The sequence below is a fragment of the Balaenoptera borealis genome (genome assembly GCF_965194805.1).
Source record: "Balaenoptera borealis genome assembly, chromosome: 10".
In the NCBI taxonomy this organism is placed as follows: domain Eukaryota; kingdom Metazoa; phylum Chordata; class Mammalia; order Artiodactyla; family Balaenopteridae; genus Balaenoptera; species Balaenoptera borealis.
The window spans coordinates 109988699-110006270 of record NC_138874.1 but is presented as its reverse complement, the minus strand read 5'-3'; the positions used below and the strand labels follow the sequence as shown (position 1 = coordinate 110006270).

At 48.6% G+C, this 17572-nt stretch overlaps 1 protein-coding gene across 7 annotated transcripts in view; it reads left to right on the top strand.

Annotated features, from left to right (window-relative positions):
- CHST15 (carbohydrate sulfotransferase 15) overlaps positions 1–17572 on the top strand; it is a 99340-nt gene that overhangs the window by 43519 nt on the left and 38249 nt on the right. For all 7 annotated transcript variants that reach the window (XR_014248886.1, XR_014248887.1, XM_082406961.1 and 4 more), the window contains exons 2-5: positions 6671–7719; positions 8441–8780; positions 10687–10833; positions 13977–14133. Coding sequence is in view for 5 of the 7 variants with exons in the window: in XM_082406961.1 (XP_082263087.1) it covers positions 7174–7719; positions 8441–8780; positions 10687–10833; positions 13977–14133 (1190 nt within the window). In the remaining 2 variants the exon portion in view is untranslated. The remainder of the gene's footprint in view (positions 1–6670; positions 7720–8440; positions 8781–10686; positions 10834–13976; positions 14134–17572) is intronic.

The following is a 17572-nucleotide window of genomic DNA, read 5'->3' as shown; positions in this document are numbered from 1 at the left end:
GGTGTGGAGAGTGACATGTGCTCACACACAGGCGTTTTGGTGGCGGCAGCAGCAGCCTTAGCGTCTCCTGCCCGTCTCTGGGGTCCGCGCTGATAGCCGCAGCTCACGCCCATCTCTGGAGCTCATTTAGGCGGTGCTCTGAATCCCTTCTCCTCGTGCACCCCGAAACAATGGTCTCTTGACTCTTAGGCAGGTCCAGACCTTTTCCTGGACTCCCTCCCGTCTAGCTGTGGTGCACTAGCCCCCTTCAGGCTGTGTTCACGCCGCCAACCCCAGTCCTCTCCCTGGGATCTGACTTCGGTTAACTTTTATCACATAACAAAACAAGGCTCGGTGACTTAAAACAGAAACCGTTTATTATTTCTCATATGTCTGTAGAGATTGGCTGGGGGTCAGTAGGGTATTGGCTGTTCCAGGCTGGGCTCAGCCAGGCGGCTCTGGTCCACATGTCTCTCATCCTCCTCCTGGCCAAGCCGCCATGTTCTTCCCACAGCGATGGTAAAGGTGCAGAGGGTAGGTGGACACACTCGACCCGTCTTACGGCCTGGGCTTGGGACTGGCCTGCTATCACTGCTGCCTTGTTCTTCTGGCCAAAGCAGTTTCCAAAGCCAAGCCAAAGGCTGGAGAAAAGTATTCCGCTCCTTTGATTGGAGGAACTGCAAAGTCATTTATGTGGTGAAGGTGGTGAATATAGGGAGGGATAAGAAACTAGAACCAAAATGCAATCTGCCATAAATAGTAATAAACTGCTACTTATCCAATACTTATTGTGGGCCAGGACTACGTATACATAATAATAACTAACATTTATTTAGCACTTACTGTGAGCCAGACACTTCTACGCACTTGACATGAATTGTTTCGTGTAATGCTCACAGCAGTGCTATGATACAGACCTTAAGATTATTCCCAGTTTCCATCCAAGGAAACGGGAGGAGAGAGGTTTAGTGACTTGCTCAACGTCAAAGCCGGGTAACCCTGCTTGAGCACCCAGGCTCCAGCGCTGTATGTGATCTGTTACTATCGTCAAGGACTTTTGAGAATACAGAGGTCTAGATCACTTAAGGGACTTGTCTGCAGTCACTGGGTGGACACAACTTGAGCATCCTGGCCCACGTGACTGCTGACTGTATTCTTCCCACTGTGCTATCGGCCAATGAGTGTTAATTGAGGAATGTAGCTTTATTCTGTTCGCTGACTGTGATGTGGTCAAAGGCATAAAATCCAGGTATGAGACTGAAGCTGATCATCTGTTGTTTGTCCAGAACCCTCCCGTCTTGTTAGCTTTCGTCTCAGTCCCAGTGACAAACTTAGAATATCTTTGAGCTAAATGTGAAAGATGTTCCTTTTGCCACTTGTTGATTAATATTCCTTGAAAAAAACTTATTTCCATATGCATAGCCCAAAGAGAAATGTCAGTGGTTAGACATACTAATCAGAAGAAGGCTTTGTGTTTTAGTAAAGGTTAATTGAGACCCATCAATTTTTTTTTTCTTTAAAACATTAAAGTAAAATAATGTAATTAGCTATTTTTTTCCTCTCTACTCCCAGAGGGCAGATGTAAATGTTCTACCTAAATGAAGCTATTTATTTAAATTCAGCCAGATTTCTTTGGAAGTTTTGTACATCTTTCTTCTGCCATATCAGCTTAGAGCTACAATAATTTAATAAGTTTTTCCTAGGGTGAAATTGGATGCCCTTTATCGATCTTACACTGAGAGGGCATTCAATTACTTAATCTGAAGTGGTATATCTGGATCTCTCGATTACAGTTTTGTTATAAACGGCTTGCTAATGATGTTCGGGGTGCATAGGTTAACAGGGGCCATCCTAGCCAGGGCTGGGTAATTGAATGCTTTCTATTTTGGGACCAGTTATGTGATCTCTTACAGTGGTACTAGGTTCCCACAATTACAGCCTGCATCCACAGGGCACCGTACTGAGCCCAGGCTGGGGAGCAATCTCACTGAAATGTATACCTGCCAACTCTGGTTTAATACCTGAATGGGAGCGCCAAGGGTCCTGTCTCATCTGAGTTCACTGGCACCAAAATGTGGACATTCCAGACAGGCGAAGTGCAGTGATATCCACGGCTTATTTCTTAAGAAAGAATAACCTGAGTGTTAGGTTTCGGAATGACTGTTCGTGGGATAATTTGTGGCATATGGAAAAGGCCAATCCAGGAAAAAAGGAGCAACCCATTTTCCTTTCAGTCCAGTCACATGAATTTGATTTTTCTTCACCGAGTGATGTTAGCTCATAGTTATATTTATTTTAAAGATCTTTTTGAAACCATACATAGTGTGCATCTATGTATTTGGACAAATACAGATACTCTTTGTGTTTGGACAAATCCTAGCCCTGACCCCGCCTTCCAGGCCTTCCAGAGTCTGGTCCCTGCCTTTTCTCCCATCCGTTTCCCTCGCCCACACCTGCCCCATAGCCCAGCGGTCTGCTCTCCTGGTGGTCCCCATGGGCTTTGATCTCCAGCTTCTCTTCTTCATGGGGTCTTTACTTCCCTGATCTCCACGTAGCTGGCTTCCTTCTCATCATTCAGAGGTCCCCTCCTGAATTAGGTCTTCCCTGGCCATCCTCTCTACTCTATCTCCACTTCCTCTAAGGCATCAGCTCTCCCAGGGGGTGGAAGCCAGGGATGCTGTTAAACATCCTAAGTGTACAGAACAACCCCTGACAACAAAGAATTATCTGGCCCTGGTGTGGCATTGAGAGCTCCTGTTCAAGGGTTTCCTTGTTTTCTCCCTTTATATTTTCTTCCTACCCTTTATTAGCATCTGAGATGATGTTACTCATTTGTGACTTTTTATTGTCTGTTGCCCTGCAGCCCCTAACTCCTGGTGGAATGCGAGCTCCAGGTGGAGAAAAGCCCTCCCTGTCATGGTCACTCCTGCACCATTGCCGTCGAGGCTGACAAGGGTGGCCTGGAAGCCTCCAAGCTCCAGGTCCTGCACTTACAAAGGCTCACAGCAATGTATTCACCTGGTTATGTGGCTGTTGTTTTTATTTTTATTTATTTATTTAATAAATTTATTTATTTATTTTTTATTCTTGGCTGTGTCGGGTCCTTGCTGCGGAGTGCGGGCTTCTCATTGCAGTGGCTTCTCTTGTTGTGGAGCACGGTCTCTAGGCGCGCGGGCTTCAGTAGTTGTGGCTCGCGGGCTCTAGAGCGTAGGCTCAGTAGCTGTGGTGCACGGGCTTAGTTGCTCCGCGGCATGTGGGATCCTCCCAGACCAGGGCTCGAACCCGCGTCCCCTGCATTGGCAGGCGGATTCTCAACCACTGCGCCACCAGGGAAGCCCTGGCTGTTGTTTTTAATCAAGTATTTGACATACTATACGCTGGCCATATGTTTTGATGGAATTTGTAAGTGTAAGATAGTTTTACATTTTTTTCCTCTAAGAGAGCACTCCCGGGGTTTTTTCCCACACCGATAAAATCTCCAACTCTTCAGACACCAGCTGGGTGTCCTACAATTCAGTTGAATTCTTACAGTAACTCCCTGGAATTAGCACAGACTTCACGGGTCAAGGGCTCAGTCCTCTGAGACTGCCCCCACTTCAGGCCCCAGTCACAAGTCTTGAGTCCCCAGGCTACCTATACTTCTGTCCTTTGGCTGCAAATTCAGAGGTTCCCACAGCCCCCTCCTCAGGTTCCACAATTTGCCAAAATGATGCACAGAACTCAGGAAAGTGCCTTACTGACTATTACAAAGGAGGTGATACAAGAACAGCCAGATGGAGGAGATGCACGGGGCAGTCTGGACCTTCCATGCCCTCTCCGGCTGCACCACCCGCCCAGCACTGCCATGGGCTCACCAACTAGAAAGCTCTCGGAATCCTGTCATTTAGGGGGTTTTATGGAGGTTCCACTGTGTAGGCACGAGTGATTAAATCTTTGGCCATTGGTGATTAACTCCATCTCCAGCCCTTCTCCCTTTCCTGGAGGTTGGAGAGGCAGGGCTGAAAGTTCCAAGCTTCTAATCAAGGTTTGGTCTTTCTGGCTACCAGCCCCATCCTGAAGCTGTCTGGGGGCCCCAGCAATAGTGGCTGAAAGGGGCTTGTTACGAATAACAAAAGGTGTTGTCCCTGTCACCCCTATCCAAGGGTTCCAAGGGTTTTAGAAGCTCTGCGCCAGGAACTGGGGACAAAGACCAAATATGTATTTTTTATGACATCACACCTCCCATCACATCCTGGTTTCAGGCCTCCACACCTGGACTTGCATCTTGGGCAGTGCCCAGTGCACAATCTGCCTTCAGAAGGGATCTGGTGAATCACAGAAGGGACGAATGAATGAATTATAGGAGAGTGTTTCTTTGAGGCCCTTAAGGCATCTGGAATTGTCTCCCCAGTTCTCTGCTCCCCGTTTTACATTTAAAAAGTGAGACGTGGAGTGGGAGGTCTGGCTGGAGGGTGCAGCCTGCCCAGGGGACAAATCCTCTGGCTCACCACGTCCCAGGCCTCTCGGTTGACACCACGTCCCAGGCCTCTCGGTTGAGACTGTCAGCGTCCCAGCGTACTCAGGTCTATTTGTTTATTTTGCTTGTCAAAGGAAACCTTTGTTCTTGTCGAGGAATGTTTTGCCCATCCTGTTGGGTCCAGATTTTGTACATTCTTGTCTTGGGGCTTCAAAGACCATGTTTGGAAAAAAATTGAATTAGGCCTCCTGTAGCCAGAGAGACAGAAGGGTGTGACCGGCTCCCCGCTGCGATGCTGGTTGGGGCCTCATTTTAACCCCACTTGGCCTTGTTTTTGGCATGTGGAAAATGTTTTCCTGGCCTAGTGAGGGGGTTTCCAAGCAGGGGAGCTTGCCCTGTTGTTTCTTCTGTTGGGGAGAATTGTTTGTACCCAGTGATGGGTCAGGGGTGGTTGAACAAGTTGGGGGCAGAGGTTTGAGCCTTGAGGTTCCCGACACGTCCCTCCCACTGCTCTCTGGGATGAGCAGGTGGCGGAGCCCAAGGTGCTGGCCTGGTTCCGGGGCCGAACCCTCCCACAGCCCCTGCTTCTCTGCGCTTCTCAGAACTGCTCTGACCCGCATCTCAGCCTTTACTCACTGGCATTCCTCAAACTGTTTCCTTGAGACAGTAGTGAGAGTTCTTTGGCCAATTATGTTTTGGAAACGTTGTGTGTTATATTCTTCTCCTGTGAAAAGTCCTACTCTAAAGAAGTCTGTGTAGGTTGGTCCATCTCATCTTTTCTCCAGGTAATTTAAGCACTGAAGACCTATCGACAACACGCAGGACATTTTGTGGAAGACATTTTAGGAAACTGCTTGGCTATTTCTTGGTCATTGTGTTTTGACAAAACATGGGCCTTTCGGTCCAAGGGAAGGGAATATTTCTGCTGGTGAGTTCTGATTGTTCAGCCTTTCAGCCAATATGAGAGGGGGCTTAACACAGGGTTAGTTAATATCACCTCCTCTAGGATTGTTGGAGGGCTGTGTGTATGCAGAATTGGAGGTGAGTCTGCCACCCTTGGGTAATTCTCAGGTGCTAAGGAAAAACAATGGGATGGGATCACCCATCCTTGATTCCACTTCAGATGTTCTTGGCATTCATTGACAATTAAAAACATAAGAGTAATAGTCATTGATGATGCTATTATTATTCATGTTATCTACATTTTATGGGGTGCTAAGTATGTGTAGGCATTATGCAAAGTCTTCACATGCATTAGCTGATATAGTACTTGTTACACACTTGAAAGGGAGGTACTTTTTATCTAAATTTGACGGGTGAGGAAACCAGAGCTCAGAGAGGTTACATGGCTGGCTCAAAGTCACATAGCTAGCTAGTTAGCATTGTTCTACCACTGCTGGAAACTAAGTAGGTCTCCTTTTTTGCTCTTTTTACAACATCCACAAAGAAGTGTCATTTGGGCAACAATACATTTTATAACCGCAGGAGTCTATTAATGGATTTTGAAGAATCATGTTTTCCCCAGGATGATGAAAGTGAAAAATTGTTTTAGGGTCTAAAGTGTTCTGTTGCTCAGGGGAATACTGCACGTTGGATTTAATTGCTTAATTACTTAAAGTCAAAAAATTTTTTTAATATGCTACATTCTACTGAAGGAGAGAATCATTTCAGTGTTTCTAAATTTTCATTAACTTTTGCATCCTAAACTAGTAATAAACGTTAGCTCTAGGTTAAGAGACTATTGGTGCTACTGGGAGAGTGAAAACCATTTTCTCTGCCTGCTCCCACCCTAAACATCCTCCTTCTTGGATTTTTTGTTGACTTAACAGCACTGATATTTCAATTCATCCCTCAAATTCATAGTCACTGACTGTGCATGAATCTGAGAATGACTGCAAGTCCTGGGATAGGGGGATCCAGTCACTTAGATGTGTCAAGGCAAAGGCATTACAGAATATGTGGGCTGTGCAAAGTAGGAGGTGTTTAATATGTTGCTGGTGGCGCTGGTGTTGGGGCCACATTTGGAGGCAGAGACTGAACTCCAAAGACAAGCACCAAAGACCCGAAACCTCTCCTTTTATCCTATATGATTTTCTGTAACTTGCTTGTGACCCAGCTGGCTTGGCTAAAATTGAGAAGTGGAAAAGAAGCGTGAACGTCTCTCCTTGGAAGATGGTCCCAGGGTTATTGCTATCATCACATAATGTAATAAAACCTCTTTTCTTTATTGTTTAGGTAATCTGACATCTTAAAGATTTTGAAGAGGAAACATTTCAAAGGAACACAGGCTGTAAAAGAAGAAATCTTCATGGACTCTGTGTGGATGGTGCGCCAATCCATCCGTCACTGAGGCCATGAGCTCTTCTCATCCCTTGGGTGTTGCCATGTTCTCCAGTGAGAACTCCTCCACTTCATTTGGTGCCATGGGAAAAACCTGAAGGACAGGAAGAATTGCTCCCGACCTTGTGGCTTTTTCCAGGATTGCAGGGGCTCTTACAGACCATGACAATTGGAGATCATTCGTGTTGTCTTTCGGAGTCGAACCAAAGAACGCGCTTCCTCATTCTCTGGTGTTTTAGCGCCTGACCATTTTTATATTTGTTTCTGTTGCTCGTGCCTTTCCACCATCTTATGTGATCACGAGACGTCCTTGAAGTTTTCCAGCACGACTTGCAGGCATCCGGACTCCTTGGGGGCTCGCCCATGGCTCGGCGGGCCAGCAGTCCAAGGGCATTACGATGAGGCACTGCATTAATTGCTGCATCCAGCTGTTGCCCGACGAAGCACACACACAGCAGGTCAGCTGCCGAGGAGGCCCCCATCACAGTCGCCAGGAGTGCCCCATGTGCAAAGGAGAAAACAAAATTGTGTTTCGCGTGGACGGTAAGCAGATGAACTTGCTTGCCGTTCTCGAAGTGAGGGCTGAAGGGAATGAGAGCTGGAGTGGGTTTTTGCGCTTCAAGAAGGGGAAGCGATGCAGCCTCATTTTTGGATTGATAATAATGACGTTGGTGATGGCTTCTTACATCCTTTCTGGGGTCCACCAAGAGCTTCTGGTCTCATCGCCTTTCCGTTACGGAGCCCTCCCCAGTAATCCCAGCTTGGTGGACGGTGAAAATCCGAGTGACACAAAAGAGCATCGTCACCAGCCCTCTGTAAATAATATTTCGCACGTGAAGGACTATCCAAGCATTAAATTAATTGTCAACAGCATCGCAGCCAGGATTGAGTTCACAACCAGACAGCTCCCAGACGTGGAAGATCTCAAGAAGCAGGAATTGCACGTGAGTAGCCTGGTGCTTATCTCTGTGGACGGATTCTTAAAAAATTGCTGCTTCCTTTCCTGTCACCACCTTTGGGAAGAAAATGACCAAAAATTTCTCAAGTGTAGCAATGATAATTTGACAGCCTCATGGATGAGAGTTCACTGGGAGGTCTGTGTCCACGCTGTTAGCCCAGAGAAGGGAATTCTGTACTGAATGGCGCAGCAAGCAATGTTGAAGGACGCCCCTCCTAAAAATTCCTTTCCGGGACTTTTTGCTTGAAATGTGGCCCTGGCAGTTAAAGTTGCTTTTGTAGATCACCGTCATCTTGTTTCTAGTCTGTCCTAATCACAGTGTTTGCCTCTAACGGCCATTTAAATATCCAACTACATAGTCAAAAGTTCCAACTCTTTAATTTAGTTAGATTGCTGTGTGTGTGTGTGCGTGTGTGTGTGTGTGTGTGTGTGTGTGTGTGCAAGATAAATCATGGTAGAATGGATTTTGATTGAACTTTTATTTTCATTCTCTCCAAATATTATTTTTATTTGGGGTTAAGGAAAAGCATGTCATTGGCTGTTTACCAAGTTTTGCTTTGTTTTGGTATTTAGTCATCATCCAATAATACTTCCAATGTGAACGCTGTAATAAGTCTCAGGACAGGATCATACTGTGGACAGAATGTGCTTGTGCTAATGTTTTCCCCTCGGTGCGTCTCTCCCCCTTTTTGTCTTTTTGATTGCAGATGTTTTCAGTCATCCCGCACAAATTCCTCCCCAACAGTAAGAGCCCCTGTTGGTACGAGGAGTTCACGGGGAGGAACACCACCGACCCCTACCTGACCAACTCCTACGTGCTCTACTCCAAGCGCTTCCGCGCCACCTTCGACGCCCTGCGCAAGGCCTTCTGGGGCCACCTGTCGCACGCGCACGGCAAGCACTTCCGCCTCCGCTGCCTGCCGCGCTTCTACATCATCGGGCAGCCCAAGTGCGGCACCACCGACCTCTACGACCGCCTGCGGCTGCACCCGGAAGTGAAGTTCTCCGCCATCAAGGAGCCGCACTGGTGGACCCGGAAGCGCTTCGGTGCGTGCCAGCGCGGGCCCCGGTCCCCGCGGCGAGGGTGCACGTGGGGGTCTCTCACCAAGCCCGGTGCATCTGCCGCCTTCATCCAGTTGCTCCTTACGCGCACGTCAGGGTCGGGATCAGGGGTCACCGTCAGGTTCGGGGTCACGGTCAGGGTTGGCGTGGGAGCCCTGAGACTGACCCGAGCAGGGCTGTGCGAGGCCGCAGGAGGGATGCAGGGCGGGGAGATGAGAAAACACGCCGAGATGCAGAGGTCAGACAATTCTCTGGTTTAGGGATGCCCAGGGAGACATCCAGCAGCACCGACGACCCAGCTCCCGACCACCCGGTGAGCATGTACGGAGCGCCGGCGGTGTGTAGGGCGAGGGAAAGGGGGCAGTATCAGCAGCTCTTCTTGTTCGGAAGGGCACACGCAGCACCCGGGAGTGGTGAGTGCTGGCCGGGTGGACGTCTGTCGGGGGCTGTCCATCCAGCTCCCAGTTCCGCGCTGTTCCTGATAGAGCCTGGCACCCACACGCCCACCCCCGGAGGTGGCAGGAGAAAGAAAGATGGCTGCATGAGCGGGGTTTCCGCTTCCTGCTGGTTCATCCCAGGGCCCTGAGCCTGTCATTGAGCTGCTTCGGGCTTCTTTTCTCTGACCTGACCCTTCGGCTTCGCAGGGTCAGAATGAAAGCCCCAGGGAGATAATTCTGGGAGACCCTGCTCACAGCACCCCACCCCTTTCCCACGGGGTTGGCATGCAGGCTGCTTTCTGCTGGAGCCACCCGTCTGCCCTTGGGTCACTGTTTCCTCTCCTTAACCTTTTCCCTTCTGCCAGGAGACGTTTGGTCACTGGAGCTAAGGGATGACAAATGCCAAAGTTCGGGAAGCCCTCGAGGGTGGTTTCTGTGCAAAGGACCTAGGTTGCTTGGAAGGGAATTTTGAAAGTTTTTCTTAGTACAGCCTAAGTTGAGACCAAGTCTTAACGTGTTTCCCGACAAACATTTGACTTAATCCCTTTGATGTTCCTCCTGGAGTGAACAGAAGCGTAAATGTGTCTTTTGTGCTTGGCAAGGGCAGCTGTGGGAGCCAGGGTTTCTCTACTCGTCTGAAGAGCGGCCTCCCCTACACAGCTCACCATTTTCCCCCGTGAAAACCAGGTTCCCACTGGCAGAGGAGAGAGAGGCACAGGGGCATGTGGGCCTCTGGATTCTGAGCTCCAGTGTCACCTTGAACCTCTTGCTGTTTTGCCCCAGATGCTCTCTCTCCACTTTCCATTAACGTTGGTGGCTGTGGTTTAGGGCAGTGTGTTGTCAGTACATTTTCAAGTGAAATGTACCCACTTCTGAGGCAAGGGCAAAATTTAGGCTGCATGTGGCTGATGCCAGAATAACCCAGGTGTCCGTCCGGGGACCATCGATTCCCCTTATTGTTTGGACAGATGGACAGACTGCTTGATGGAATAGAACCTCTGGAAGGTGCTGGTCGGACCTGGTGAAGAAGACTCATCTGAGCTTCCAAGGATGCTGGCCCTCCGATGGGCTGCCTTTTCTTTTGATCCAGTGTGTGGATCCTGACACCATTGCTGCCCCGCCCCTGGGGGGCCTCACCTGGTGCACATGTTAACCAGCCCCAAACTCTCTGTCCCTCCAAGTAGACTCGATTATAGTTCTTGAACAGGCATGCCAGCCTTTCAGTGGCTACCTTGCAGCTTAATGGTGGTGCATTCCACCCCTCGAAGTGCACGTGGGTTAAAAGATCACGGCCCATTCACAGACGCCCCTCCCTCTCTTGCAGCTCCTTGGGCTGAGCCTTGGCTGCTGCAGCTGGGCCCTTGGACCTTTCCACCCCCCCGTGGTCACTCCCCGGCAGCCATCAGCCCAGCCGTGGCAGCTTTGTCCTGACTCCTGCTTCCTGGTTCTTGTAGGAATCGTCCGCCTGAGAGATGGTCTGCGGGACCGCTATCCCGTGGAAGATTATCTGGACCTCTTTGACCTGGCTGCACACCAGATTCATCAAGGACTGCAGGCCAGCTCTGCGAAGGAACAGAGCAAGATGAATAGAATCATTATCGGTATGGCTTCCGTGTAACTCCCGCGAGGGCCCCCCTGCTTCTGCCCGGGGCCAGGCCGGGCTTCACTGCACCTGCGAGCACTTGCGTGATGCCTGCCGGCAGCTGCTGAGCGTGCGCTTCCCCGCTAGCCATCGCTCTCACCCCCGTGTAAGATGTTCATAGTGCTCGTGCAACTTCAATAAAGCAGGAATGTTTAGTAGACTGTCTGGTTCTGTGGAGACTCAAGCATACCTGAACTGGCTTTTTGAAAAAGTTGCCATTTCTTTGCTTTTACTTGAATTAAGCTTGCATGCTTGATTTCTTTTCATGATACACCCACCTGAGTAAGTTTGGTTGGGGGATCATGAATGTAAAATGAACCAGTGAGTCATCAGTTTAATTCTTGTGGCTTTTGTACTCCCTGGCTGCTGGGACCCTGCAAAGACGGAGGTGGCCTCTCCTGAAATAGATGCCACCCTATTGCATCGTGGGTGACTAATTGCTGTTGAGAAAGCTTAGGCCTTGTCAGGCTAATGCCTTTAGACATTCAAAATGAGGTGGTTTGATTAATAGTCATTTTTTAAAAATTTACAAGAGTGTTTTATAGAAAACATATCTATTCACTCTCTATTGGATTCAGCTTAGGAGAAGACATTTATCCACTTACACCTCTGAAAGGGAGAAATCGAATCACATATTTTGCTTAAATTGATTACCTGAGACAGTGATCTATTTTTTTATTCTCCCAAATCTGTTATATTTTGATTCTCCAAATTCGGTGACTATATTAATGACTAAAAGGAATTGTAATCAACCATTTGAAAGATGGATCTTTACTTAACTCCCATATCCAGGGGGACAGGCTTACATGCCTAAGCCCCAATTTATTTATTTATTTTTAACTCAAAGAAATCAAGTCCTAGGAGCCGGATTAGATCACACTCTCTCACCCAGTGTGAACTGGCTACTAGCTATTTTCTTGCAGCCTTGAATTCTAACACCCCAAATTACAAATCTTAATTAATATTTGACTGTGACTCCCATACCATATGCCTCTGGGAAAATCTCATGTTCTTAGGAAAGAGCTAAAAATATGCATCCTAGGGTCAGGAAATAGAGCCTAGGATAATGAATGAAAAAGGAAGGCTTTAGTTTGGTTTCCTAATTTTATTTACTTCTGGATTTAGAAATGAAAACTAAGGAATATATCTACTGCTCTGACGTTTGCCTGACGCAGAGTTTATTGAGTTTTACGGTAGATGGAAAGCTGGCATCCAGCTCTGATCGTGCCACCAGGCAGCTCTGTGCCATGTGACAAGTTGGTCTTTGTGTTCGTGAACTCAGTCTGCTCATCTGTAAAATGGGCTTGTTGGACCAGATCAGTTCTGGGCTCCTCCCAGCCCTGAAATGTGATCTAACTCTGCTTCAGCTTCTTTCGTTAGATCCTTGGTAGAAGCATACTGGTCTTTTTTCATCTTGGCCGATGGGTCAAGAGAGGGCCTTTTCTTAATGGTCTGGGCTAATTGCTGGAGTCATGAAGGACTCAAGTGGCTGGGTTCTCTGGGCTGGGGAAAGGCCAGAGAACCTTTCCCCAGCGCAGAGAAAGGCCCCTGTCTCTGCTCTCATGGCCACCCGGCTCTGCCCTGTCAGAGTGCTCACATGGGGCTCTGATTGTTTATTGAATTATTGATCTTCCCCTAGATTGTAAGGTTTGAGAGGGAAGGGGATTGTCTGTCTTGTTTCCGACATCTATCCCCAATGCCAAGCATAGTGCCGGGCACATATTAGACACCAAATCAGAGCTTTCTGCCTGGATGGATGAAGGATGAATGAAGGAAGGATGGATAGATGGACGGGTGGATGGACAAGCATAGAACCAGTTCATTTATGGGACTGACAAAATTTGTGCCAACTTAGTTTTAGATACTTCCCTTGTCCTAATATTCCCTTATTCATTGTGAGTAGAATTTTCAAAGGACTTCTGATTGACTTGTTTTTTTCTGTATTCTATGGTATTATCTCTTAAAAAAAATAGAAAGAAAGATCAGAATAGTAATGCTCACCTGGACACGATTGCACATCCAACAGAATAAATAGGGCCCTGCTAACACTGCATTACTGTGATGTGCTCACCACTGATCAAAGAGACTTAGTCTTTTGGCTCCGATTTTCACTGAATAAGTGACTTGGAGATGTATCATATAGTCCCATGTACCATGTTGGGAAATCGAATGTATAATTAATTGATTGATTTGTTTTTCTTTCTAAATCTCTGAAGACCGTCCTGAAAAAAAAAAGTCAGGGAATTGGATCAGTTATCTGAGATAGAAATGTTGAAATGTCTGTGTCTTGGCCTCCCCCCATCCTAGAATGTGTGTTTAACGTTATCATGCTTCATTCACACAGACTGTGATCCAACAGGGGCTAGAACCAGCTTCCTGTTCACGCAGTCAGCACTGAGTGAATGCCCCCTGCGTGCAGGGTGACGGGGTGGGTGGGCACGCAGGACCGAGGTCCCATGAGCCTTCCCGCAAAGCCTTCCTCTCGTTTGGTCTTAGCGTGTGCACTGGGACTGACCCTTGTGATTTCAAGGGAAGATTGATGCAGATTGCATGCAGTTTCCTGATGAGAAATGAGGATAAAAACAATGCCGGAAGCAATAACCGTCATTGAGAGGGAGAAAGGTAAATGATCAGCGAAAAAGGCCACCACAGCAATTTCAAGGAGCAAAATTATTAATCCAGAAGTTCGGACCCCCGAACTTCTCCTTCATCCCTGACACTTTCTGAAGGGAACCATCTAGGACAATCTCAGCGGGCCCTTAGAAGGCCACAGAGCTACGCACCGTTAGCAAAGTTAAACATCGTGAAATTGGGAGGCCAGATGGTAGTAGAGGTTTCTTGGCACATCGTGGAGAGAGGAGCCGGGAGGAAGAGGGTGGATCACCTTGATCTCCAGAAGGAGGTCCTGGAGGGGAGGGGGTGACACGGCGGCAGGGGGTGGCCATCAGCCTCCTTTTCCCGGAGTCCCGTCTGCCAGCGTGGCAGATCAGCTCACCCGCTCACGCCTATTTAAGAAGGCATCACAGCCAGGTCTGTCCCCTGATTCAGGCTGCTCTGTGGGAGCCCGTAACTCAGCACTGCTCACTCGTTTTCTGTTTCCAGGGGAGGCCAGCGCCTCCACCATGTGGGATAACAATGCCTGGACGTTCTTCTACGACAACAGCACGGATGGTGAGCCCCCCTTTCTGACCCAGGACTTCATCCACGCCTTTCAGCCAGACGCAAAGCTGATCGTCATGCTCAGGGACCCCGTGGAGAGGTGAGCAGTGTAGATTTTTCGTTTTGGGAAAAGAAAAGGCAGTTCTGCAGAACAGTCTTCCTTCTCATCACAAACAAGATTTTGCTGCTGCTGCTGCTTTTTTTTTTTTTTTTTTTAATTCCAATGACAGTTACTGTATCATGCCCAAATCACGGGTTAAGAACTGAACTATCATGTCAACATATTTTTAAACATTAAAAAGAGAACCCAGAAAGATCCCAAGTGTCATAAGTATTGGGGATTTAAAATTGTCAAAGTGAAATTCAATGGGAAGAGGAACATGATAAAAAATGGTATTACTTTATCACAAAGGATTCAGATCTTTCCCTGAATTTTCACAGACCATAATCTAGTAATAAAGCGCCTCCCCATCCCCAGTTTTGCTTATTTCCCAAACTGATTTTGGTTGATAGTTTCCCCTCTAGTACGGTTATCACTTAAAAAACACAAACATTCAAACTAAAGATACAGAGGATTACTAACTGTAACCTTAGCAAGCCTACATGGATTGTTTGCTACCAAACATTACAGTAATTTTACAGTGATCACAAAAAGTCATTAAGTTCTCCTTGTTACAATGACGATGAAAACTAAAAACTCTTGCTGTTTCTAATACTCATCACAAAGAAAAAAAGAGATGTGCTTATAAGGCAGGAAGTAACACAAAATTCCTTTAGAAATCATTGCATTTTCACTTTGCTCAAGTTTTCAACTGCAAAACCTCAGTGAATAAAAATGTTGCAAACCCAGAAGAGTACATCTCACCATCTTAAGTGCACTCCAGAATCTCAAGCTTACTTCTTCTTTTTTTTTTTTTTTTTAAAAATAAACAAGCTTAACTTGCAATGTCACTGCTATTTCTTATGTAAACATTATTCTTGGGGCAATCGTCACTGCATCTAAACAAACCGAGGATTTTTTTCTTAGCCATTTTGACCCTGGTCTCTGGGCCTTCAGCCTCGGCCGGTCTGACCTCGGGACATACCCCTTGGGTGATGTCCGGCCATGAAAAATGCCCTTAGAATCGGGGATATCGAGGTTCTCCACAGGGTTTAACTCCTAGAATTCCTTGTCTCCCGACCTGATTGATGCCTTTATCCTGTTGGCTCTGAATGTGCAAGCTCCACCTTTCCTTGAGACACCAAAAGGCAGAAAACGACAGACAGAGCTGCTTTGTTGTAGAGAACAGGGGCTGCCCGGTGTGAATGAGGCCAGGCCAGCACGGTATTGAACTGAGGGCTGTCTGAGGGTGGCCAGGCCGGCACTGGGTGATGCTGAGGTCACTGACGATGCCTGTGTGGATGGCAGAGTCTTAGGGCTGCCAGGACTTTAAAATCATTTAGTCTGCCCCTCCTCCCCGCCCCCGCCCCTGCCCCAACCAGTACCCCTACACCAGAGATAAGAGGCTCCAGTGTGGTCCAGGAGTTCCCCACCCAGGATGGCCAGTCCCGCTCAGACAGCTCTGAGAGAGCATCCTTCCTGTTTTGAGCCCAAGTCTGTCTTTTGGGAGCATCGACACTTCAGACCCATTTCTTCCCTACGCAGACCATGTCTAATCCTTCTAAATGGGAGAGCCTGCCAGATATTGAAGACGGTGGCCACGGCCCTGTGTCTTATTTTCCTTTGAGCTAAATGCCTCTTGTTACGTGTTTAATTAATTAATTACACCCTCGCCCACAAAGACGTATGTGAACGTGACCTTGTTTGGAAATAGGGTCTTTGCTGACGGACTCAGGTTAAGATGAGGTCACACTGGATGAGGGTGGGCCCTAATTCAAGAGCTGGTGTCCTTATGAGAAGAGAACATTTGGACACCGAGACCTGCAGACACAGGGGGGACACGTGTGAGGACGCAGGCAGAGGTTGGAGTGATTCTGCCAGAAGCCGAGGCTGCGCGGGGAGGCCGACAGCCCCAGCAGTGGGACACAGGCCCAGAACAGGTTCTCCTCAGAAGCCCCAGAGCGAACCGGCCCTGCTGACACCTGGATTTCAGACTTCTGGCTTTCAGAACTGTGAGAGAATAAATTCCTGCTGTAATAAGCCACAAGTTTGTGGTAGTGTTACAGCAGCCCTAGGACACTAATACCCCTCAGTTCCTTCCTTGGATGGCATACATTCCTGGCCTTGTAGCCTTGCTGATGATGACAATTTTAAAAACACCTGTAATCTCCCACCCAGATAGTCATTATTTTTATTTTGCTTAGTTTCTTCCAAAGTACTTATCTTTGTAGATAAGTGTAGTGTGTGTGTGTGTATGCGTGCGCGCGTGTGTGGTGTGCAGCTGTGTGAATATGCAGTCTTACATCTTGCTTCTTTCATTTCGAATTGTCGATTTACCTCCTTGTCCCCCTCGTGGCGTCTCCGAATGGCCCCCGGGCACCACAGTCATCTGGCCAGAGAGCTGGATGGCCCTTGCTCCGTCTCCACCCCTGCAGCCCTCCCGTGTCGCACCGTGGGGCCTGTCTCGATGCTGCACGTGGTTCCTCTCTGCCCTCTGCATCTCCTCCAGCCTCGGGGAATCCATCCGCTCTGCTGATGAGGCAGCCCTGACCTCGGAGCAGCTCGCCACGTCCTACCTGCTAGTTCCCATACCTCGGGAGGCAGGAATTTGGCCCTTCTGCTCAGGGCGTGGGCTGGTCCCCCTCGGCTTGAGAACACTTGACACAAACCAGCCATGCTCTTGTGTGGACACGATTACATAACCGTCAGCCTTGAAAGGCCTGGTGACTAAGTGACCCCACGCTGCCCACTGAGGTGTTTTCACAGCTGCTCTGCCATGCCCCCCCCCCCGCCCCCGGGCCGCCCCTGCTGCAGTTCACAAGGCCAGAACATTCTCTCTCGGGGGTGCTCGCTGCTCGCCCAGTGTCTTCCTGTCACATCTCCCGGTTCCTCCTTCTGTGGGAGGTCACACTGCCTTGACTCCAGAGGGCCAAGAGGGTGAAACTTCAGCCTCTGTCACTCCCTGGGCACAGAGGTGGGAGCCTTGGGGATGGGGCGCTCACAGGTGTGGCCGTGGTCGTTACTGTCTGCGGTTCAGCCTGGGTGGGGAGGGAGGGCGAAGTGTGGCACCAAAGAGGGAAGGAGCTCCTAGTCGGGGGTCCAGAAAGGCCGTTCTGGAGGAGCTGAGGCCAGGCGGGGTTTTGAGGGCTGAGTAAGAGTTTGCCAAGTGAACAGAGTAGCAAGGTGGTCAAGGGGAAGGAGTGTTCTGAGTAGGTAGAACGGAGAGCACAAAGGGAAGGACCGCGTGTTCTCTTGGAGAGCGGGGCCAGCTTCCCTGAGTGTGTCCCTTTCTCCCCGCAGTCCTGATTCCACCTCTGAGGACACACGCACCATAAAGGCGAGCTTTTAATAGGTAGGGTCGTCATGCTGCCTGGGTTCAGACACTGAGTGGGGGGCTGGACCTGCCTGACTCTCCTCTCAGACCCCAGCCCGAAGTCCC